At 46.8% G+C, this 25,298-nt stretch overlaps 1 protein-coding gene across 7 annotated transcripts in view; it reads left to right on the forward strand.

Moving 5' to 3' along the window:
* LOC127599008 (protocadherin-9) overlaps positions 1 to 25,298 on the forward strand; it is a 174,901-nt gene that overhangs the window by 28,811 nt on the left and 120,792 nt on the right. For 4 of the 7 annotated variants that reach the window (XM_052062617.1, XM_052062621.1, XM_052062619.1 and 1 more), the window contains exon 3: positions 25,046 to 25,147. The exons of the other annotated variants lie outside the window; for them this stretch is intronic. In XM_052062617.1, the coding sequence (XP_051918577.1) occupies positions 25,046 to 25,147 (102 nt within the window). The remainder of the gene's footprint in view (positions 1 to 25,045; positions 25,148 to 25,298) is intronic. 7 annotated transcript variants of the gene reach the window in all.

The following is a 25,298-nucleotide window of genomic DNA, read 5'->3' on the forward strand; positions in this document are numbered from 1 at the left end:
TTCCAGCTCTTCCGGGGGGACTCTCAAGGCTTTTCCAGCCCAACCAGGAGACTTTGCCTCTCCAGCGTGTCCTGGGTCAGTGCCTCCTGCCCGGGACACCTCCCTTGGGGTGGCTTCCAGGAGGCATCCTAATCAGATGCCCGAGCCAACTCATCTAGCTCCTTTCGATGTGGACAAGAAGCGGCTGGACACTGAGCCTCTGCCGGATGTCCGGGCTTCTCACCTTCTCTCTAAGGGAGAGCCCAGAGGAAATTCATTTCGGCCACTTCTATCCAGGATCTGCTTTTTGCAGTCACGACCCACAGCTCCCGACCACAGGTGAGGGTAGGAACGAAGATCATCCGGTAAATCGAGAGCTGAGCCCAAAGGAGCTTCGCCTTTGGTCTCAGCTCCTTCTTCACCACGACGGACCGATACAGAGTCCGCATCACAAGAGATGCTCGACCGATCCGCCTGTCAATCTCCCGGTCCCTCCTGCCCTCACTCGTGCACAAAATCCCACGATCCTTAAACTCCTCCACTGCTCGACCTAGAGAGGGCACTCCACAGATTTCTGATTTAGCGGTGCTGATTTTCATCCCAACCGTTTCACACTTGGCTGCACATTTTCCCACTAAGAGTTGGAGATCCTAACTTGAAGAAACCATCAGTCCCACATCATCTACAAAAAGTAGCGATGCAGTACTCAGCCCACCAAAGCCGACTCCCCTCACTGCTTCGGCTGTGCTTAGAAATTCTGTCCATTAAGGTTTGGAACAGAATCGACCAAAATTTCTTTAGCATACCTGTACATAAAACAAAAACCAAAATAAAACACAACAAAAGCAAGCATACCATTCAGGATAGCTAAGAATAAAGACCGGACCACCAACGTGGTTCGCATGGCGGATGGCCTGGCTGTGAAAGCGCTGATACCTCCGTGCTTTGCTTTGTATGGCGGTACTTCAGCTGCCATGTTTCAGTGTGTATGGTTGTCATGGGTAACGGGCCAAGACAAGAGGATGAAAGGCTCATTATTACCTTACTGAGGGAAAATTGCCCTTCACAGGACAGTCTTGCATCTCTCTTGTCATGATAATTGGTCCACTTCACTGCAAGTGCTGAGGTCGCTCAATGAGTGATACGTCTTCTTTTTTTTTTTCCTTTTTTCTTTTTCGAGGCCGGTAATTATTTGTATACATCATGATTGGACTTTGAGTCCTCGCCTTCCTGTTTTCTGTTAGTTTAAATTGCAATCAATACGAATTGGCAGACAATCTCCGGTGGAATCGCCTCCTCTTTGTATTCCTCATTGACGATTCTAAACGAACGACCCTTTCTATCATCTTCACATTGATTTCATCCGAGTCCGTCTGTAATTGAATGCTCTCTTATCGCAAATATGATCCTTTGGGAAGAATGCGAGCCAAGTCGTGAGTCGAGCCTAGATCCCTGTCATCCGTCTATCATGTTCAGCAAAATGAGCATTTACCAATACATTTACAAAGTTGGAGTTTGGACGAGATCGATTTGTGAGTGATGATTGCTAACTGCGCGTTTCTCGCAGGAAACAGTCGCGGTGACTTTATCGCGTGCCATTTCCGCAACTCTGAAGTTCAGTCTGACCTGGATGACTCCGTAGTCTGACGTCAGTGGTCAATTGTCACAGATGTAAAACGATTCCCATAGCGGTGGTCTTTTTCATCCAACGCTGCAATATATGTTTGAGTTCATAGTTTCCAATCAGCACTGGCTTGCCGTGTTGTTTGACCATTGCCCACAATTACGTGAGACAAAGAGGGTGTCTGTGCCTTGACTAGGAAACCGTGCCCCAATTAGCGCGCCGGGTACTCCATCCACTTAAGACATTATTCATACCTCGCTTTTGCCATGAGGAAAAACGAATCGTCATACCTGCACTCACTCATAGATGCCATTGTTCTCACACAGACATGAAGAAATGAACGGCTAAGCCCATTTGAAGCCTGAACGGCAAATGGCGGCATCAAAGACCGCGCCAAGGAGTTCCTCCGCTTGGTGCAGTACTTAAGCTGATCCTACGTTGTGTAGAGAAAGTGTTTTGAGTCATGATCGCTCCACATTGCGGCCGGTGTGCATCCTTGTTGACTAAAAGGGCGACGCATTGAATCTACTCCGTCTGCTTGGGTTCATGCCATCTAACTGTAGTTCTCCATGACGGTATTTCTTTATGCAATTTCCCGCCGACTAAGTTGGGGCCGAAAATTTTTCTTCATCAAATGACCGGCGTCACGCAACAGGCGCGAAAGCAATATGAATCACTCGAGTTGTTTTCCACTAAGAGGTTCTGACTCATGTGCTCCGGGTTTCTTTGTCGCCCAGGTGCTGACAGTTTTCTCCCCCTTGAGGTTTGCGTCACACATAACAATAGCGATCGAAATGCGTAATTCCGTTGAGAGAACCGGCACCTCTGAAAACGGTTGATTGAGGCAAGGTATATATGAGCCTTCAAATTGACAGAAAGCTTCGCTCCCATTGGAGCAAGTCTCATGTGTGTTTGGATTAAGATCAGCTGCTCATCAATCTCTGTGTCCTCGCTCATTTCACTTATTCGGTTGTGCAGCTGAATAAGAGGGTACAATAAGAAAAGCTTTTAAGGCTTAGAAACCATTAGCGCGTGCCGCTTTAACGATGGTTCATTTTGCCGCAAACTGAAAAAAAACAAAACAAAACTGCACACCTTGCTTCTTGATGTTCTTCACTCGCCGGTGAGAACGACACACGGCTCCTCTTAAAAACAATACTTAGATCTTGTTAGCAAGGACCGCCTTCACATTACAGTCAGTCCAAACGAATTGACTTTGGCAAATCCCCACCGCAATTATACTTAATTCATAATTAATGTAGGGAAGACAGGGGACCTAATTTACACTCGCACGATGTCACGTTCTCTGCTTGTGCTTGTCATTCTGCATAAGAGTAAACATGAGTTGCTTTGGAAAGAGGGGGGGGCTTCTCTTCACTATTACCTCGGCTCTTGGGAGTGGCAGATGACTCTGCAGTTGGAAAAAAAAAAGAATTTAAGTAAAAAAAATAAATAAAAACAACGATCTGACAATGCCGTTTAATCAAATACGAGCAGGTGTGCCCGGCCATGTTCACGCGCGGGAATAACACCCGCATCGCGTTGGATGTGGGCTGTGTCGCTTATGGTGGATCAAAAAACATGACATTCAGTTCCAGCTGAGCTCTTGGAATAATCTGGATGCGATTATTATAAATAATATAAATATTATTTATATTATTTATAATATAAATATATTTATAATATCTTATTATATTAATATTATTTATAATAAATAATATTTAATAATAATAATAATAATAATTTAATTATTTAAATTACATTTAATTTAATTTAAATTAAATTTATTATTAAATTAAAATTATTTAAATTTAAATTTAATAAAAATTTAATAAAAATAATAATTAAATATTATATGCGATGCATCCAGATATTTGCAGCGTCCGTCAGTTGATGTCTTGCATCCAACGTAGACGTTGAGACAAATCGCCGTCTCGGTAATAACTCTAATGAGTGTGACAGTGACAGTGTCCCTCCCGATCGTCGTTGTTTATGGAATTGTACCAGGCTTAGGCGCGCTTTGCTGTCCGAAAAGTGACGCTTCTGATAGACTTTGACGCGCCGCCGCAGACGAGCAAAGACAGCGGCTTGGCGAAAGAACCGCACCGTATTACTGCAATCCCAGCTCTGGCGGTAAGACTGACACTGAATTTGTCAGACCATTCAGATGAAGCCCGATTTTGACCTGACAAACGTGCCTCGGAGCCAATTTTTTGTTGTCTTGACACGTAGTAGCCCGCGTCGTGTGAAATACTGCACAATTAGTCATGGGGCGTCTGGGAGAAGTCGAGGAAAAGTTCGACATGTCAGAAGTTTTGTGCGTCCTGCCGCATAGTGTGGGTGTCCTGTCCTACTTGGTCCTTCGATCAGTTCTTTGGCATTAAGCAATAGGAAGGCCTCCGCCCGATGACAAGAGACTGCACGTAGCCCACGCAGTCACAATGCGGTGTACAGTATTGAAAAGTGACAAGGGGGAAATATTGGAAAGGATACGAAGCATTTCAACTTGTGCTACGTTTGCTAAGCTGCTAGCAGATTAGCAAACACGGTGTCATGAAACTCAACTTCTCTTTGGAATGTCCATACCGCCTTCTCCTCACCATTCAGGAACAGGTCAACACTGTCTTTTTGTTTTCCTTTTCTGATCAAAGAAATAACACATAAGCACATAACGATTCCATGGACTGAATCTTGACGGATTTTCAGTGTGATTCCAAGAAACCGAATGACGCACATCCGGTAGTCTGACAGCGTGAGCGTCGTGTGAACGACAACAAAGCGTTGTGCTTTGACGAGGCCGTTACACACCGTTTCATTCGGCGTTTCACAACCACTTGAGGGAATAAAATTGAGTCAGCATACCTTCCAATGAACGTCAACGTACACTCAAGCGATCGTTCATTTGGTGCAATCGTGCAGCAGGGGAATGAAAGCAAAACTCCCGCAACAGCTGGCAAGATGATATCATTCAAAGCCAGAACCTTCACACAACAAAGTAGATCTCGTCACTGTAAATTCTTCAACCAAGTTGTTGAAGAGCACTGTTTGCAAACATTCAAAACCGATTCCTCCCGGATCGGAGTGTTTTTATTACACCAAACATTCGATGACCTCAACATACACCAAATCTACTTGAAGCGAAATAGAGTAGCAACTCATATGAAACTTGTTTTTTGTTTTTTTTTAGCAGAATGGTCGTAGCGGAATTTTTGGAGTGCCATGACCAGCTGAGGTCTCCAAGTGCCATTTTTGACATGGCTGATCACCCTCAAAGTTTTTCCCCTTTGAAAGGCGCGTTGCTGTCTTGTCTTCACATCGAATTAATTAACTGCCAAGGTTGCTAATTCCTGCGATTTAACAAGACGCAGCGTCTGCTGTGAGCGCAAGCCCACAGGAGAATGAACATTTAATTGAGAAGTCATAAATATATTTTTAGCGCTCTGGGAAGAATAAGGGACTACAATGAAATGATTTTTGAACAAATTTAATGTAACGTTTATATCCGAGTGCATAAAAGGCAAGTTATGATGTTTGTGAAGTGAAACAAATCAACAAAGCCAATGCGATGCTTTGCAACATTTTTATGGATTCATGCGCTGTTGCTCTGATTGAGCGCCACGTCAACAATGAATGAATGTCGCAATATTTTTATTTTTTTTATGTGTGTGGAGATTTTCATTCATTCATTCATCTTCCGAACCGCTTGATCCTCACTAGGGTCGCGGGGGGTGCTGGAGCCTATCCCAGCTGTCTCCGGGCAGTCGGCGGGGGACACCCTGAATCGGTTGCGAGCCAATCGCAGGGCACACAGAAACAAACAACCATCCGCGCTCACACTCGCACCTAGGGACAATTTACAGTGTTCAATCAGCCTGCCACACATGTTTTTGGAATGTGGGAGGAAACCGGAGCACCCGGAGAAAACCCACGCAGGCCCGGGGAGAACATGCAAACTCCACACAGAGAGGCCGGAGCTGGAATCGAACCCGGTACCTCTGCACTGTGAAGCCGACGTGCTAACCACTGGATACCGGGCCGCCGTGTGGAGATTTTAAAATGTAATTTTGACACGGTTTATGATATACTCCAGAATACTGAGTGAACTCAAAATTCACAAATCGTGTGGACAGAAGTGGTGTTACGGAGGCAGGGGCACAGCGCAGCAATAACTTGAAAGAGAGCAAACGCTCGCAAATGCAAGCCGTCTGCTGGTGCTTCACCGAGACGTATCAAATACGGTTCAGGAGGCCGCGGTTCGATACAAGAGACGGCGGTGGTGCCACGCGAGACGCGCCATCAGTTTACACACGAGCGGAAAAGCTCGATGCTCCTCGTCATGCTTTGGCACGATTTGCGAGTTGACGCCTGCCTTTTGGACGCGGTATCCCGGCACAAAATCAAACGTCGCAATTTTCATTAATAAATAGTGGAGCCACGTTAATGTGCTAAAAGGGGGGCGTGGCCAACCATTTTGGACCGATGGAAAAAAAACTCCACCTCCGTTCGGATGCATCGTGACAGCCGGGCAAATTGCAGCCGCGCAAGCAAAACCGATTGGCAAATGTGTCATCATGCAGAGAGATAACGACCCAAAAAGCTGCAGCCAAAATTACAGAGGGAGTTCATCAGGGCGAAAAAGGGAGCGGAAGCTTTCGGAGTGGCCAAGGCAATCTGCAGACACGAACCCCATGAGCATTCGACTCTTCGACTTGATCAAGAGGAGCGCAGGCCCGAAAAAACAAACAATAGCAGAAAAGGGAGCTGGGGGGGGGGGGGTAAGAGAATCAAAACACAGCTGCAAAAAATTGCAAGCAGAGGATTTAGATAAGCTACTCAATACTTCAGTCTACTTAAAATTTCTCTGTCAGAGCACAACAGGCTGGATGGATGTCAGGAAAAGCACAGTACGCAACTTCTCCGTGTTTTGAAATGATTTTTTTTTTCTATTTTCAAACGCTTCCTCAGTCATTTGCGTCACGCCCGAGGGCGAGTTTTTCAGTCACAAGTTGTTTTCGGTTTTCAAAGCCTTTATTGAGAGAATTGGGAGCGCAACCGTTTATTTCACTGATGGATCACGTGGTGGGTGTCAGGGAGGGTGGGGGGGGGGTGTCATGCAGAAAATCACCTGACAGTCTTTGGCAAAGGTCAAGTTTTATCAATTGTTGCTTGTATGACCTCATTGCCGCCACAGTTCAGTCTAAAAAAAAAATATATACTGTATATATAATAAAATGGAGTTGGGGGCGGCCCGGTAGTCCAGTGGTTAGCACGTCGGCTTCACAGTGCCGAGGTATCGGGTTCGATTCCAGCTCCGGCCTCCCTGTGTGGAGTTTGCATGTTCTCCCCGGGCCTGCGTGGGTTTGCTCCGGGTGCTCCGGTTTCCTCCCACATTCCAAAAATATGCATAGCAGGCTGATTGAACACTCTAAATTGTCCCTAGGTGTGGATGGTTGTTCGTCTCTGTGTGCCCTGCGATTGGCTGGCAACCGATTCAGGGTGTCCCCCGCCTACTGCCCGGAGACAGCTGGGATAGGCTCCAGCACCCCCCGCGACCCTAGTGAGGATCAAGCGGCTTGGAAGATGAATGAATGAATGAATAAATGGAGTTGATCGTTTTTCACGTATCCCTCTGATGTCCAAAGTTGAGCATGTCGATTGCAGGGGATCGCCATATACAGCGCGAGTCCACTGCTCTCGTCGTCTACGGCAGCGGTCCCCAACCTTTTTTTTTTTTTTGTCACGGACCGGCAATCATTTTCCCGTTTGAAAGCACCGAGAATGACAAGAAAGATAATTATTGGTTCTGGGGACATTTTATAAACAAATGTCATTAAATTTCAAATGGTCTTACTCAATAGTACGACAAGGCAGAATAACATAAACTAACACCGTGAAATACAGTACAACGAACTAATCAGGAGTAAATAAATCCGCCTTATAATGTAAACGTAATCATGTATAAGTTATGATCCAGCATGTGGCGTTAGCATCGTTGCTACTGCCGGCTACTTATTAGCGACTAAAGTGCTTGCTACTGCTTACGCTCCGCTCGCATTTTTGCTACATGTACAAACGATTCAACCGGTTTCTTTTATCGCCATGTTTTTGACGAGAAAGCACGCACGACGGGTTCCTCCACCACAACTTCTCTTGTCAAAATGGCTTGTCATCTTCGTCAGCTACGCGTTTAGCCTTACGCTTCGTTCATTTGTTCTGATTACTTTCTGTTGACTGCTTCTTCTTTCGTTGACTGACGGATTGTGTTCATTTCACCTTACAAATCGATGTTAGAAGCGGAACTCGGATTGCCTAGAGTGGCGCAAAATCCCAACACGTCTGATGGAGTCAATCACGGCCCGGTACTGGTCCGCGGACCGGTGATTTGGGACCGATGGTCTCCGGCCTTGGCAGATTCTGTCGGAGTAACCGAAATCCTTTGGCGATAAACTATAAGGTCATCCGAGCATAAAAAGAAAGCTTGCCAGTGACATTAATGCTGAGTGATGACTCGGTTGTGCCAATGCTTTGTTTTGGGAAGCGCCGTCCTCTCGTTCTCCAGCTGCCGTATCTAACAAGCGAGTCTGCTAAATTGACTTTAAGTGCCAGGTCGTCCCGGACTCTATTTCAGGCGGCGCCGACACGTTGAATTCATAAAACATTTAATGAAGGAATCCACACATTTACTGCGTCGACTCTTATGGGCTCAGAGGAAAACAAAAATAAAGAATTGTGTGGATAATTTTTTTTGGGTGGTGTTGGGGTTCTTTTTTCCAATGCACATTTAACATTGGATGATTAGATTTGCGAAAAATCTCATTTGAAAACGTCACAGTGTGTCTCATGAGACATTCTGGAAACTCTACCAAGCGTGTCAGATGACGCATTTGAATTATTTTCCCCTTTTTTTTTTAATGGTGCCTATTTTTGTACTCTTACTGTGCTTCTTGCGTCCGGCTTTCAACTAAACGGACAAAGCGATCTGGGGGAATGATGTTGAGAGTGCCCGCGAGTTATTTAGAGATAAACTCAATGCTCGGTGACACTTGTGAAAAGAACATTGTTTTCCGCGTAATCATTTTTTTATCGACTACTTCCATGTGGATCAGGAAAACTTTTGAACGGCATTTGTTTGAACTTTTCTTGTAGAAATTATACTTCAGGCCTATTGTAGAGCGGCGACACGGCGGACGACTGGTTAGCATGTCCACCTCACAGTGCAGAGGTGCAGTGTTTGATTCCGGCTCCAGCTTTCCTGTGTATAGTTAGTTTGCTCTTGCAAGCCTGCGTGGCTTTTCTCTGGGTATTCCAGTTTCCTCCCACGTTCCAAAAACACGCATGGCAGCCTTGTGAGCACGGATGGTTGTTCGTCCGCCATTGGCTGGCAACCGGTTCAGGGTGTCCTCCGCCTCCTGCCCCAAGACGGCTGGGAGAGGCTCCGGGCACGCCCGCCACCCTTGTGAGGAGACAAGTGAGCGTTGTGATATTTTTCGTACGGTATTTCCACAAGTGCAAACATGACCACCCGGGAGTTTTAAGATGCAATAAAGTCAAGATTTTAAGCGATTGACTCTCTTTGCAGATCTGCGCGAGTACGATTTTGCGAGTCTGCCGTTCCGGTAACTCAATTGTGTCTCTGCTCGTGCACATTGGAGCACAGACACCAGTGAGTCATAAGTTTGGAGACAGATGCAAAGGGAATGCACATTAGTGAAGAACATCAGTGAGGAGGAGGAGGAGGGGGGGGCAGGGGCAACGACAAATGATGAGGTGCCGTCGCAGCAGGGCTGGAGGAGCGAATCTCTCGCTTTGGGGCAAGACGAGATGAAGTAAAAGTATATGCCGCCGCCCCTTTTGTGATTCATGGCTTGCAGCTGGTGTTTTATTTGGCTAGTCAACACGGAGGGAGGATTGTGTGCAGAGGAGCCTTGACGAAAAACCGAATTTGGATTTGGTGACACGGCAGATGCGACACATTCACACTGACCTGCTTCGAAACCCATTCAGCCTTGTATCTCACATCGCGAATGTTGGGTTTTCATCAGGGTTCTCAAAAAGTCGCAAAAGGTTGCAAACCGTTAATTTTTTTTCTTGTCAAAAAAATTTTTTGACAGTGGTTAGCACGTCGGCTTCACAGTGCAGAGGTACCGGGTTCGATTCCAGCTCCGGCCTCCCTGTGTGGAGTTTGCATGTTCTCCCCGGGCCTGCGTGGGTTTTCTCCGGGTGCTCCGGTTTCCTCCCACATTCCAAAAATATGCATGGCAGGCTGATTGAACACTCAAAATTGTCCCGAGGTGTGAGTGTGAGCGTGGATGGTTGTTCGTCTCTGTGTGACCTGCGATTGGCTGGCAACCGATTCAGGGTGTCCCCCGCCTACTGCCCGAAGATGGCTGGGATAGGCTCCAGCACCCCCGCGACCCTGGTGAGGATTAAGCAGTTTGGAAAATGGATGGATGGATGGATGGATGGATGGATATATTATTTATTTTATACATAAAATCCAATCATCTGGATACAAGGCAGCTCACAGTGCAGAGGTTGTGGGTTCGATTCCAGCTCTGGCCTTCCTGTGTGGAGTTTTCATGTTCTCCCTGTCCCTTCGTGGGTTTTCTCCGGGTACACCACTTCCGCATTCCCAAAACTCTCTGAAATTGTCACTTCATGTAATTGTGAGCGCGGATGGTTGTTCGTCTCTGTGTGCCCTGCGATTGGCTGGCAACCGGTTCAGGGTGTCCCCCGCCTACTGACCAAAGACAGCTGGGATAGCTGTGACCCTCGTGAGGAGAAGCGGATTGTAAAATGGATGCAAGGTGTGATACAAATACAAAGCTCAGATAGTAAACAGGTAAAGGTCAAGAAAAAAAAGCCCAATTTTCTAAAATAGTTCACATTTGGACAAAAATGAGAAGTCTCACTGCCACTGACATGATCCCGAATATATGTTCGTGTCGAAAAGGTCGCTATTTGATATTTTCTGGCTTCCTGTTTTTTTTTGGCGTGGTACTTTGGTATGTGAACGAGATGTGACGTAGATCATAAAAAAAATCTCAAGTACAGTCTAAAACAGCGAATGATGTGCCACGTTTGCGACTTGCGCTTTCCCACCTGGACCGAAACCAGTTGAGCTGTCACGCGAGTCAAAAATTGACGGCGACTGCCCCTGACACTAATTAACGAGTGACAGTAAAAAGTTGCCTCAGGAGCCGCATAATGAGTGAACAGTCATTTCCATTCTGACCTTTTCCCGCTAAACTGTCATGGCGGTTATTTTCTTGCACATTGTCTGAGTAATGTTCTGGCATTAACTTTAATGTCATTGGTTTTACTGCCAAGCCGCCATTCGTTTTGCACGCCATCAAACGCAGACGGAGCCGCTGACACCGGACACGTTCATTGATTAATATACGCTGTGATTATTTTGTCATGAAGCTTAAGAGCCTCCCGTGCAAGATGCATGTATACCGGGGGGGGGGGGTGTGGAGTGGGGGTGATAAGTCAATCATTGTTTGTCCTGTGTGGCGGCCCGGTAGTCCAGTGGTTAGCACGTCGGCTTCACAGTGCAGAGGTACCGGGTTCGATTCCAGCTCCGGCCTCCCTGTGTGGAGTTTGCATGTTCTCCCTGGGCCTGCGTGGGTTTTCTCCGGGTGCTACGGTTTCCTCCCACATTCCAAAAAAAAAAAACATGCATGGCAGGCTGTACCAGGTTCAATTCCAGCCCCGGCCTCCCTGTGTGGAGTTTGCATGTTCTCCCCGGGCCTGCGTGGGTTTTCTCCGGGTGCTCCGGTTTCCTCCCACATTCCAAAAACATGCGTGGCAGGCTGATTGAACACTCTAAATTGTCCCTAGGTGTGAGTGCGAATGGTTGTTTGTTTCTGTGTGCCCTGCGATTGGCTGGCAACCGATTCAGGGTGTCCCCCGCCTACTGGCCGAAGACAGCTGGGATAGGCTCCAGCACTCCCCGCGACCCTAGTGAGGATCAAGCGGCTCGGAAGATGAATGAATGAATGAATTTTTATCCCTTGGCGGTGGCGTCCCCAAATTTTCAACATTCCTCCATACGGCAATGCGTTTGGGAACCTTTTGTCACAACAAGACTAATCAAGAGTTTATAAAGTGAAACCTGTCATTAAACTTAAAAACCCGTTTGGTTTCAGTTAATGATTGGATTTGTTTCTGCTACAGCGCTCACCCGGAGGCCATTACTTTACCATTCAGAGTTAAATGGCTGATGAGTTAAATTTACTGTATGGAAAGAAATCCGGAGCGATTTAGGCCTTGCGGTTAAGAGCATTTGATGGCTTCAAGTTATTCCACATCCCCGCAAAAAGTGCGTCGTTAACGCCATTTAGGATGAGAAAATTGCAAGTCTTGAATTCCATATTTTAATCAACTCCCCCAGCCCCATCGTAAAAGTTTAACGGTTGACGAAAAGCTACATTTTAACAGGATCCACTAATTTGAGGAGCTTGGACGTTTTCTCGGCTTATTTTAAATGCCGGAACGTTTCAGGTGCACCCGTGGCGGTCGGAAGGGAAAATGCGGACGTTCACCTGCGGACGTCTGCTAAAGCAACACAGAAGATGTCCAACATGTGGCAACTTTGCTTTTGCCCGTGTAACACGACAACCGCTGTCTTCTCTCTCTCTCCTCTTGCCCCTGCGTCGGCTCCAGTCCTGTTTTTCCATCTAATTGGCCATAAAAACGAGATCCAATTACTAAGCCAGCAGATGCCGACATCAAGTACCATGCGTAAATGCGCGGGGATGATCGCATTGTTCTTCCTTCATACCATGTTGCATATTCAGATGCTCATTACACTTTTATAGGATGTGTAAATAATGTCCGGGTCCATTCCCGCCCCTCTGTTGCCGATAAAGTCAGTCAACATGAGTGCATGCTGCGCTGGAGCTAAGTGGACTTACTGGAGCAAATAATCTGGGCAAGGACACCCGACGCATTTTTTTTTGTTGTTGTCATCATCGTATGATCGTACAGTATGTTGACCAACAAGATCACCTCTTCCAAAGCGTGCTCCATTTTCAAGGGCCTTCATTCGTGACTGATCATAAAAATGAACTCCTCTCACTAAAAAAAAAAAAAAAATAGGTGCCAGCCACTCACTTTGAGTCCAATTCCTTTTTCCTCCAGTGTTTTCTTTGACTCTCGCTCCGAATGTTGAAAAGCACCCCGGAGTTCTGTGGAGCAGCACAAGCGCTCACTTGCCGGTATCTGCCGCTATTTGCATTTGATTGACAGATGTGTCATGGCCACAGTGACACAGTGGGCAGACCCCCAACTGCCAGTTGTCTTTGTGGAGCTGACTTGAAGCCGCCGACACGGATTGTCTGGCCAACACGGAGAACATCCTGAATTAGAGAAGTTGACATGGTAAATCAGCCCACTTGGCTCTCGGTGGACTGCTGTGAGCCGTGCAGACATTGCGTCACACTTATTCACCATTTCTACATTCCCGGGACTGCTTACGAGTGTTGTCTTTCGATGGCAGAAGCTTACTTTTAACAACAGGACCAAACATAAGCGAGCGCAAGAACTCTCCCCAAAAGTGATTGATTATGATATGACGATATGGGCGGCCCAGTAGTCCAGTGGTTAGCACGTCGGGTTCGCAGTGCAGAGGTACCGGGTTCGATTCCAGCTCCGGCCTCCCTGTGTGGAGTTTGCATGTTCTCCCCGGGCCTGCGTGGGTTTTCTCCGGGTGCTCCGGTTTCCTCCCACATTCCAAAAATATGCGTGGCAGGCTGATTGAACACTCTAAATTGTCCCTCGGTGTGAGTGTGAATGGTTGTTCGTCTCTGTGTGCCCTGCGATTGGCTGGCAACCGATTCAGGGTGTACCCCGCCTACTGCCCGAAGACAGCTGGGATAGGCTCCAGCACCCCCCGCGACCCTCGTGAGGATCAAGCGGCTCGGAAGATGAATGAATGAAAGGATATGAGCCGAAGATGGAGGTGCTCGGTATGGAGATGGAAGAGTACACAGAAAGTTCTGAATGAATCCAATCTATCACACGCTAACAAAAAAAAACGATTAACATGTTGAAGAGGGAATCCGCAGTCAGGTCGACTTGTGACAATTTGGGTACTGTTTTTCGCCAGGATCGTCATTTTTGAGTCGGACGCCTGTGCTTTAAACAATTGATTCTGTCAAATTTTAAGGGAAGATCAGCCCCGACGGAGAGCCCGAAAATGACTGAGCCTCATTCGTCAATGCTCTCGTCACCTGACATTCAGTCCCATCCAGGTGGACATGGAGACAAATCGTGTTGCGAAGGAGATGTTTTAGGCTATGCATCCTCATAAACAGACAAGAGGAGAGCGAGCAACCCACACTGTCGGAAAAGATGGCGAGGGAGGGAGCCAGGCAGGCAGGCAGGGAGAAAACGGGATTGTTTTTGATTAAGCCGATCACACTGCGCCCAAACCAGGAAGACGATACATATCCATGCTTGGCTGTCTCTCGGTGGTCAGTCAGTCACTCCCCACCCTGACCCTCTTATAGCCAGAAGCTCTAAACACTGCAAAACCGATTCATTAAAATCTGCTGTTAGCGAGAAGACACACACACACACACACACACACGGATGAGCAAATGGACCACGGCCAATTATGTGATTCCCTGCCAGTTAGAAAGAGATTTAGGCAATAAGCATCTGAGGAGGGAGCTCGCACTCACCGCGGCTTATTTGCACACGATTGTTGTTTGGAAGCAAGCGTATACGTTGTCTTAACGCAGCACACGAGGCTCCTGTGCGACTCATACCAGCACGGCGGTCACGATACACGGCCACGAGTTGAAATGCAAAGTCGGAACAATGGAGGACATGAACAGAAAAAAGAAGAAAAATCGAAAATCAAGCAGGGGTTGACTGCAGTTTGGAGTTGTAATACCATCATTCAACACTAGGAGACTGTTACGTATTAGTTGCGCTATATTCCAACGTGAGTAGGCCGAACAATTTTTTTTTTTGTGGATTTGGATTGATTTACAAGACAAACACAATAATATAAAAGTTTTGAATGAGTTAGTTTTGGAGAAAATGAATTCTTGCACTTAATGCTGTTTTCTTGTTCAGCAGTTTTGTGCCATCCTTGAATTGCCATTTTTATGGAAGAGAGCCCTGAGCGCGTACTTATTTGGTTGTTGGTTTTGAAAAATGAAATGTATTAAGAACACGCATTTTAGGATAGAGGATGAAGATATCAACTTTAGGATGCCCGGATAGCAACTCAGATTTGATATTTAAAGTGCCATTTCGGAGTATGTTCAGTTTGATTGAGCAGGTTTTCTAAATTTCAAGCAAATATCAGTGAATTGGCAAACACACGCAAACATCATATGGAAAGGAGTACAGATCATTTTTGTTCCCCCCCCCCTCTTGGTTGATGCACCTCTGGAATAGCCATTCCAATTAACATTCCACGTTCTGACAGCATAAAAAATAATAATAATCAGAAAATTACCACTTCGGTCCTGTGTTGTTGTTTTTTTCTTTCTTTCTTCGACTTATTTGCGTTGTAGCACCCGAGAGATGATTTCACTGCTTGTGCAGTGACGTGTTCATATTCCAAAATATTTGGAGTAGAACGGCCATTAAAATACGCTTACGCGGTTGTGCAGATTTGGCGCCCACGGCTTGGAATTGATGGCGAAAGGCCAGCTCACATTAAGAAAAGGATTTTATGGCAGCGTAACAGAAGGCCGGCTCCAAACCTGCCACTTTGAAAATTCATTGCCGCAGCAGCCGGGGAGGGGGGGGGGCGAGTGAAAGGTTGATGGCAAATTCCCCTCCAACATTCTAACTAACAGCTCCCCTTTAAGTCCTTCTGAGCTTCGTTAATCCCTAAATGCCTCGAAAACCCGCATGTGGGATTGATTGTACTGTTTATTTCTCTCGATAGCTCGAGGGCATCGGCGATGCGTTTGACGTGAAGACCAATCGATAGCGCACTCTAACGTAACCTGGGTTTTACATCCAGCTTGACTTTTCCTAACCGCCAGTTCTGGGCGGTCCTCGCGTGTGGGTTTGAAAACGCATTAAGCGTCTCAGGCGACGGACATTTTATCTTCCGGAATCAGTCTAGGATGTACATACATAATGCATTCCAATGCATCATTAGGTACAATAATGCAGTTGTTAGCTCGGTCGCGGATCGTCATTAGTGACACCAGCCGACCTCGCGAAAGCCTCTGCGGCCATTCGACGTCCCGCATTCTGACCACATCGGAAGTACAAGAGACTCTTTGAAGCAAAACATCCTCCGCTTGAAGCCATCGTTGTGTTCCGGAGCGCCTGCCTTCTTCCCTTTGTAATCTCAAAGCCTTCAAATCCGACAGGTTTAGCGTCGACTGAGTGATTTAGATTGCGCTATTAATGGCATCCCGGAGACGCTCGATGTGGACCGTTGGCCCCGCTGCACTTGACTTCATCTCATTTAGTGGCACGATGGCCGGGGCGCTGCGGATAGCATCTTCTGCCTTTATTAACGTTGGATTACCTGCCGGAGCCCCTCTGTTGACTCATTTCAATCTGCGCTAAAATTAATTTGTATCACTTTAGGATTTATCACAGGCTCGCCTTGGCCCTTTACTGCCTTTCTCGCCGAGCATTTTCTTTCAGTCGGGTCTGTTTGTTTTGGATTTTTTTGACAGCCCCGGCCGGCTGGGGTGAAGGGCGTTTCCCACCAGCAGGCGTACCTGTTCCGGTGTTTCCGGACTGCCGAGCTGCCGGCACGATGGCCGGGGCGCTGCGGATAGCATCTTCTGCCTTTATTAACGCTGGATTACCTGCCGGAGCCCCTCTGTTGACTCATTTCAATGTGCGCTAAAATTAATTTGTATCACTTTAGGATTTATCACAGGCTCACCTTGGCCTTTTACTGCCTTTCTCGCCGAGCATTTTCTTTCAGTCGGGTCTGTTTGTTTTGAATTTTTTTTTGACAGCCCCGGCCGGGCTGGGGTGAAGGGCGTTTCCCTCCAGCAGGCGTACCTGTTCCGGTGTTTCCGGACTGCCGAGCTGCCGAGTCATTGGCGGATTTTGCAGAGGAAGTGTTGTTTTCGAGAACTCTCGCTCTCGTTCATGGTCATTTTGCTCTCTTAGTTCCTCGTTTTGTAAGTGTTGGTGTAATTGAGGCTTTTTCATCTTGTTCTTGTTTTTCATGTAAATTGGACTATTGTCATTTTGTTGTTACTTTACCTAGCCTTTTGCAGGCACTTTTTGCTTATGCCTCGTTTTCTCCTGGCTCCTTGCGACTTTCTGTTTAGACTGCGTCAGTTTTGCGTTTTTGATCATAAACATATTAGGTCATGGGTGTCAAACTCGGGCGGCCCGGTAGTCCAGTGGTTAGCACGTGGGCTTCACAGTGCAGAGGTACCGGGTTCGATTCCAGCTCCGGGCTCCCTGTGTGGAGTTTGCATGTTCTCCCCGGGCTTGCGTGGGTTTTCTCCGGGTGCTCCGGTTTCCTCCCACATTCCAAAAACATGTGTGGCAGGCTGATTGAACACTCTAAATTGTCCCTAGGTGTGAGTGTGGTGCGAATGGTTGTTCGTTTCTGTGTGCCCTGCGATTGGCTGGCAACCGATTCAGGGTGTCCCCCGCCTACTGCCCGAAGACAGCTGGGATAGGCTCCAGCACCCCCCGCGACCCTAGTGAGGATCAAGCGGTACGGAAGAAGAAGAAGAAGGGTGTCAAACTCTGGTCCTGGAGGGCCTGGAGTCTCCCTGTTGCAACACACCTGATTCGAATGAACAGGTTCAATGTCAGACTTGCACAGAGCTTTCTGATCATCTGATCATTTGAATCAGGTGTGTTGCAACAGGAAGACTTGGAAAACATGCAGGGCAGCGGCCCTGCTGGACCTGACTTTGACACCTATGTTTTAGGTGTTCGCCTTTTGTCTATGTCTGCATCTTGGGATCCAAAACATTACAAACATTTTCCCTAAAATTGAATCTTAGCATCCCTAAAATTTCAAACATTTATTCTTGATTCTTTATGATGATGATGATTATTATTTCATTTTATTTTAAGAGTATATTTTTGTTTCACAGCATTGATTCTCGCTTGCACTGGCCAGGGCTTAGTGCTGGTACCTGAAATAATCACTTAATGTTCTTGCAAGTCTGCAGTTGCGTTGAGCCGATTGCGCAGGAGTTCCGTCGTTTCACGAAGGTGACCGAGTGCGATTTGTGAATGGGGGGCCGCGGGAGCCGAGGGAGCGCGGGGGCTAGGAAGCAGGGCCCTGAGTGCTGAGCAATGTCTACATGAAACTCGCTTATCTCCAACACCATCTCCTAACAAAACACCAAACATTTATGGACAAAGCGGCTAAGCCCTCCACAGTCGGGGGAGCAACTGTGTTTACTTGTTCAGCCGTAGCTTTGTACTTTCTCTCCGGCCAACCTCGTCGTGTGAGTGGGCTTTTCTTCACGTCTGTATTTCTTTTCCAGGACGTTTTCAACAGAGTTTAAATGTTCAATTGTGTGTGTGTGTGAGTGTGAGTGTATAATTATAATTATATATATTATAATTAGTTTTTCATTATTATTTTGGGCATCTTGGTGGTCCAGTGATGAGTGTGTCGACCTCACAGTGCAGAGGTAACGAGTTCAATTCCAGCAGGCCTCCTGCGTGGCGTTTGCATGTTCTCCCCGGGCCTGCGTGGGTTTTCTCCGGGTGCTCCGGTTTCCTTCCACATTCCAAAAACATGCATGGGAGGCTGATTGAACACTCAAGATTGTCCCTCAGTGTGAGTGTGAGCGCGGATGGGTGTTTGTCTCTGTGTGCCCTGTGATTGGCTGGCAAAGGTTCAGGGTGTCCCCCGCCTGCTGCCTGAAGACAGCTGGGATAGGCTCCAGCACGCCCTTGTGAGCGTATTGGAAAATGGATGGATGTTTCATATTCTTCGAAAATATTTCTTAACTTCTACCTCTCACAAAACACAGATACCCTGTCATTTCCATTGTTCATTTGGTTGCATGTAGTGGTAGCTCACTGTTTTTTTTTTTTTGCCAGCTAGGAAGCATTTTAGGTGTCTCGAGAGATCACCGCGATCCTCTGGTTGAATTTGAATGAGAGAAACAAACGCCATCGTGTCATGTTGGTGTGTAAATATTTAAGCCAAATTGCTCAGTGAGAAGAGACGCAAAGATAAGGATTTTATATTCGTATTCAAAATATTTACTCGGGTCAATTTCTGTTCATGTGTTTTTTATGTTGTGGATTGCATTCGTACAAAATGTTAAAATAAATGAAACAAATCCCAATTGAAGGGATTGGTTTCCCTGAGAAAAATGCATACAGCTAACACGCAAGAAGCGCTACAATATATTTTTTTCTAAATCCAATCCATTCTCTTTTTGCCTTTTGCTTTTGGCTCAACATTTTAAAAACCCTTTGTCAGATTTGAATTTAGGTTGACTGAAGACTCCAAATTGTCCTTTGGTGCGATTGTGGGTGTGAATGGTTGTTTGCCTCCGTTTGATGATCCAGTATGTGCCCTTCAATTGGCTGCCTCTCGCCCAAAGTCATCTGGAATAGGCTCCAGCACCCTTGTGACCCGAAAGAGGATCAGAGGCTTATAAAATGGATGGCTGGATTAATTTTGGAACGTGGGAGGGAACAGGGGTACCCAGGGAAAACCCACACAAACGCTAAGAGAGCACGCCAGTGCCACACAGATATTCAACGGTGAGTTGAGGCAGATACGATCGACGCCACACGATGACGACTTTGTCCTGCTAATTTCAATAGAGGACGTGACAAAGTTTTGGACTCATCGTGTGTGACAGAGGCAGATCTTATCGGCCTTCATTAATCAAAGACACAGTTTCAACGCTGGACAAACAGCTCTACCCCTTCCGCATGCAGCACCGCTTCGAACGGGACACCGCCAACAACATATGTCGACTGTCGACTTCAGCAACTGTTTTTAGGCTTGGGTAGAGGACACACGACCTTATATGACCTCACTTTCCCGTTTGGCAGTTTTCTGTCCAAGAAGCATTATTGTCATCTCATTTGAAAAATGCTAACCTCAATTGGTACGGGAAGCAGTGCTGGGAAAAGTGGCTGTTGAAGGGTTGAGGAGCATTAGCTTCAACACCTGAGCTACTGGTAGCAGCTGTTCCATCTCCAAGCTGTTTTGCGCTTTGTCCCACCTGGCAGTTGCTGGATTCAATCTTTCTCTCATTTTTTTTCTCCCCCCCCCCCAGCGCAGCAAGAATTGACACTACGACTCTGATAAGGAGAGGAGTTAAGCAATTAGATGTCTTTTCCTTGGAAGCCATTCTGTAGAACGTACATCCGATACTGTGGACTTCATTTTACTTGAAATCACATGCTCACTTCTCTGGGGCTTGTTAAAATTGCAAAGTCAACTAAAACGTTGCAAAACTTTAATGAGAAATCTGACTGGCTTAAAAAAAATATAGATATATTTAGCTTCAACGTCCATGTTGAGACACATCTATTGGAGGGAAGAACCTATGAGGCAGTGCAGAGGTACCGGGTTCGATTCCAGCTCCGGCCTCCCTGTGTGGAGTTTGCATGTTCTCCCCGGGCCTGCGTGGGTTTTCTCCGGGTGCTCCGGTTTCCTCCCACGTTCCAAAAATATGCATGGCAGGCTGATTGAACACTCAAAATTATCCTTAGGTGTGAGTGTGAGTGCGAATGGTTGTTCGTCTCTGTGTGCCCTGCGATTGGCTGGCAACCGATTCAGGGTGTCCCCCGCCTACTGCCCGGAGACAGCTGGGATAGGCTCCAGCACCCCCGGCCACCCTAGTGAGGATCTAGCGGTTAGGAAGATGAATGAATGAATGAACCTATGAGGCAGTGGTTTGAAACTCAGGTCCTCGCGAGCTGCTCTCCCGCCTGTTTTCCAAGTTTCCCAACCTCACCTCACATGATTCAAATCATCAGCTCACCAGCAAGATCTGTCGATGCTCGCGAATGGACCCCGATCGTTTGAATCAGGCATGTTCAATTGGGAAACTTCTAAAACAGGCAGGACCATGGCTCTCCGGTTGTCTACCTCCTGGTGTAAGGAGACAAAGACGGAGAAGGATGGTGACGAGGCACACGTTCAGCATTTTACGTTTGATAGGAAAGCTTTGTGAAATGGCTGCCGTTGCTTTCCCCTCCTGAATAATTGGAGGTGATGCCTTCCACACGCGTTCTGTCTGCCCGCCTTGTCGCCTGTGTATAATTGCATGCAAAATTGTATAATGAAGTGCTGCATTTGCACCAGGAGGATGGGGTGGCGGGGGCAGAGAAAGAGAAACACAATGTTTGGCCTTTGGCTTTACTTTTTCAAACTGAGCCGCGCACATTCGTTTTCCAAACGACCGGTTGTGGGGAATTCTTCACCAAAACACAGACTGTGACAAAAAGTGAACGGTGAGTACAAAGTAGCCGTCAGAGAAAAGGACACTTGCTGCGCAGCTTTTTGAATGGGACAATATTTGAATTTATTCTTTTCACATTCGTGTCCATTAAGGTAAAATTCTCTGCACATTGCTGAGGTGTACGAACTACCAAGACAGCCTTGCTCGAGGGCACCTCGACAATTGCAGGCACGCAGACGAGCATCTCTCTAACGAGTTGCCAATTCCCAAAAATTAAAAAAAAATGTCGGACTCAGCCAGATGAGGTGGCTTGGGCATCTGATTCGGATGCCTCCTGAACGCCTCCCCGGTGAGGTGTTCCGGGCATGTCCCACTGGGAGGAGACCCCGAGGAAGACGCAGGACACGCTGGAGAGACTATGTCACCCAGCTTGCCTGGGAACGCCTCGGGATCCCCCGGGGAGAGTTGGAAGAAGTAGCTAGGGAGAGGGAAGTCTGGGCTTCCCTGCTAAAGCTGTTGCCCCCGCGACCCGGCCCCGGATAAGCGGTAGATGATGGATGGATGGATGGATGGATGGATGGATGTCGGACTCGTGTCCTCCAAATTCAAACCTCAAGACCTCAGCTATGACCGTCCAAAATCCAATAACTGAATAGACGTAATAATTTGGTCAATTTTTTTCATCAGGATAGCCGTCGCATTGCTTCCTGTAGTGTAGATGCAGATGAACAGACAAACAGTTGAGTACCTAACCTGAAGTCCCTGATGATGATTAAACAGAGGAGGGAACGAGTGTCTTACCTTCAGGTTGCTTCTGAAAGACACTTTTTCATGTTGTTATTCGAATCTTATTTTATATTGTAAGTCAGGAACGCAGATGACCAGACAACACAACTCCTCTGATTTCAGTCTGATGTCCGGGGGGACTTTCGCCACGCAGGACCACTTACCAGGCTCATTTGTATTAGCACCGCTTCAGCTTCCAAGTCATCAGGCTGAAAAGAAGCAGAGCGCCATGCCAGCACAGGGTGATTACAGCCTTAATATATGAACCCAGATTGGGCTATATCCAAGGAACAAGTCCCGCGAGGCTCGACTTGATTTGACTGCGCTCCGAGTGCCACCTATGAAAGTTCCTTCATGCGGAATTTGCTCATTGCCCAATTTGAAGTCCTGCAAGGGGTTACTCAGGGTAGGGATCCGGACCCCTTCTTGTTTTGCCTCGCCAACCCGTGACAAATATCAAAATGGCTAATTGACCTTCACATTTCAAAACAAAGAACAACAATCACTTTAATAGAATACGTCAAACGGTCACTGAATTAACTTGAAAGTGAAAAGCCTGGCGTTGGCACAATAGAAACTCACAAGGAGCGCACACGCCACAAAATTGCGGCTTCTTGCCATCGGGGAGGCTTGGCTATGTCCTCGGGCTGCTTTGCTCCATTCGACAGAGGGGTTCTGTCTGTGCAGCAACGATGGGGAGCGGGCCAAAACACCTGACAATTGTCACAGGTGTCGTTTGCTTACTGAGATTGCCTCAAGGTTTTGCAAGAAAATGCTCTGATAAAAAGTTTCCATCCTTTATATCTTTTCTATTTAAATATTCTTTTGTGGGATTTTATTGGACCACACAAAAAGCAACGCCAGATCGGCCTTAGTTCCTAGTTAGTCTCAGTAGATTATGTTTTTATTAATTGTATCCCGGGCGGCCCGGTTGTCCAGTGGTTAGCACGTCGGCTTCACAGTGCAGAGGTACCGGGTTCGATTCCAGCTCCGGCCTCCCTGTGTGGAGTTTGCATGTTCTCCCCGGGCCTGCGTGGGTTTTCTCCGGGTACTCCGGTTTCCTCCCACATTCCAAAAATATGCATGGCAGGCTGATTGGACGCTCTAAATTGTCCCTAGGTGTGAGTGTGAGTGCGAATGGTTGTTCGTCTCTGTGTGCCCTGCGATTGGCTGGCAACCGATTCAGGGTGTCCCCCGCCTACTGCCCGGAGACGGCTGGGATGGGCTCCAGCACCCCCCGCGACCCTAGTGAGGATCAAGCGGTACGGAAGATGAATGAATGAATAATTGTATCCCTGATTAGACACTTAATTTGAACATAAGGCAGTCCAGCGCAAGACACGAGAGGTGACGAAGACTTTGAAAAAATTGCGAGGGTTCGGATTGTGTGATTGTTGTATCGTTATCGGTATCTTAACCCGACAGCACAAAATATTTCAACAAACAAATGCAAACAATCGAGTCATTCATTAGAGCTCCTGAATCTTATGAGTAGTCACGAGTTGCCAAACAGCACTCTTTTCTTTGTACCGCACGCACAGACACGCGCACGCACAGAGTTAAAAAAAAAAAAAAAAACACTTGTTGGGGAAAGAATGTAGTCTTGTGATGTCAGGGAAGAGTGCACACTGTGATATCGCCGATGTAATTAAACAGAACTAAAGGTCTGCTGTGACTCGCTTGCGTTGGCAGCGCTCGGCTAATGGTAAAGCTAATTAAAGTGTGTTTTATCCCCCTAATGAAACTCATCTCCTCGCCCACAAGTTCAGCGGAATGACTTTAAAGGCCCCTGGGGAGATACAGCACGATGATACAACTTCTTACCTTTCCACGTTCTCTGTAAAAAAGCGTTATCGACAAGGGTCAGAATGTGATTAGAAGCTGAGTTCGTTACTTAAGGCGAACGAACCCTTTTTCTCGTTGTGTTCCGACAGCAATTTTATTGACAGCGCTATTATCGGCCTTTGATGAGATTCCCTATCACTTTGTTTACAATTGCAGGATGACTGAAAAAAAATCTTTTCAACTTTCACTCCTACAGTGCAGGAAAAAAACCACAAGAGGGCACCGAATATAAGAATACTGTATACAACATTTAGCATAGTGTAGCATAAAAAAAATAAAATAAAACAGACCACCATTTTTTTGCAGAACAATAAAGGAGCTGGCAGCCCGGTAGTCCAGTGGTTAGCACGTCGGCTTCACAGTGCAGAGGTACCGGGTTCGATTCCAGCTCCGGCTTCCCTGTGTGGAGTTTGCATGTTCTCCCCGGGCCTGCGTGGGTTTTCTCCGGGTGCTCCGGTTTCCTCCCACATTCCAAAAATATGCATGGCAGGCTGATTGAACACTCTAAATTGTCCCTAGGTGTGAGTGTGAGTGTGAATGGTTGTTCGTCTATGTGTGCCCTGCGATTGGCTGGCAACCGATTCAGGGTGTCCCCCGCCTACTGCCCGGAGACAGCTGGGATAGGCTCCAGCACCCCCCGCCACCCTAGTGAGGATCAAGCGGTACGGAAGATGAATGAATGAATAAAGGAGCTGATTATGTATTAGTTGTTAAAGTTTACATACTGGAGAAAATTTGTACTAAGTATTTTGAGTCTGGGGGCAGATATCTGCGCTTGTGAATAAGTTTCACATCCGATGTGGCCTTTGCTGATGCCGAATCCGAGTTGGACGCCACTGCCTGGATGAGGGCTACGTCTTCCGTCGTTGCGCTTCAGCCCTGCGTCGATGTTGTTGATGTGGGTGTCGGCTAACGACAGTGATTCATGCCTGAGGTTTCATACGGAGTATGTAGCCTCATTAGGCGCAGCCATTTTGAGAATCAGCAGATAATTATGGCATACATCAAGGACCTCGTGGGGCCCACAAGATTCAGTCCGTTCCACTGACTTACAGTCTCATCTCGGGCACGGGGCTCAAAAAAAAACAAACCAAAAAAAAATGGATGCTGCAATTGTCTGTGACAGTATTTGCTCCTAATTTAGCATGCAGGATTTCCTTTCGAAATCTCACTCATTTGTACTTTTAATTGTTCCGCCATGACAAGCTGTTCCACATTATCCTGCTCCTGATTGATCTCGATTCAGTGCAAGGTGTACAAGCGCCGGGCTCCTTTGAGAACTGGAGAAGAGTTTTACATTCACTGATGAATTGCATGCTTGTAAGCCCGGTATGTTGCTTGACTTTGCCCCGGCGGAACGTACTTGTTGGATGTATGTAAAAGATCTGCACAAATAACTTTTTTTCTCTTAACGTACCATTTTCTAACTTTTATTTTCTAATCTTCGTTAAAGGGAACGCTAACGCGCGCCCGAACTGAACTGAACCCTGAATATCTGGACCTACGTCCCCGAGCTGAGCTCAACCCTGAATATTGGACCCCTTGCACACCCTTAGTGAGTACAAATTGTCCCATTTTTTTTCATGAATCACCATGCATCCAAGCATCTCATTCAATTATCGATGCATCGTACGAGAATTTGGCTTGTGAAGTTGAAGTGACTTGTTGCAAATCCAACGTTTGCCTCTCATTCAAGCATGCTTGGT

Source organism: Hippocampus zosterae, chromosome 4 (genome assembly GCF_025434085.1).
Source record: "Hippocampus zosterae strain Florida chromosome 4, ASM2543408v3, whole genome shotgun sequence".
NCBI classification, from domain to species: domain Eukaryota; kingdom Metazoa; phylum Chordata; class Actinopteri; order Syngnathiformes; family Syngnathidae; genus Hippocampus; species Hippocampus zosterae.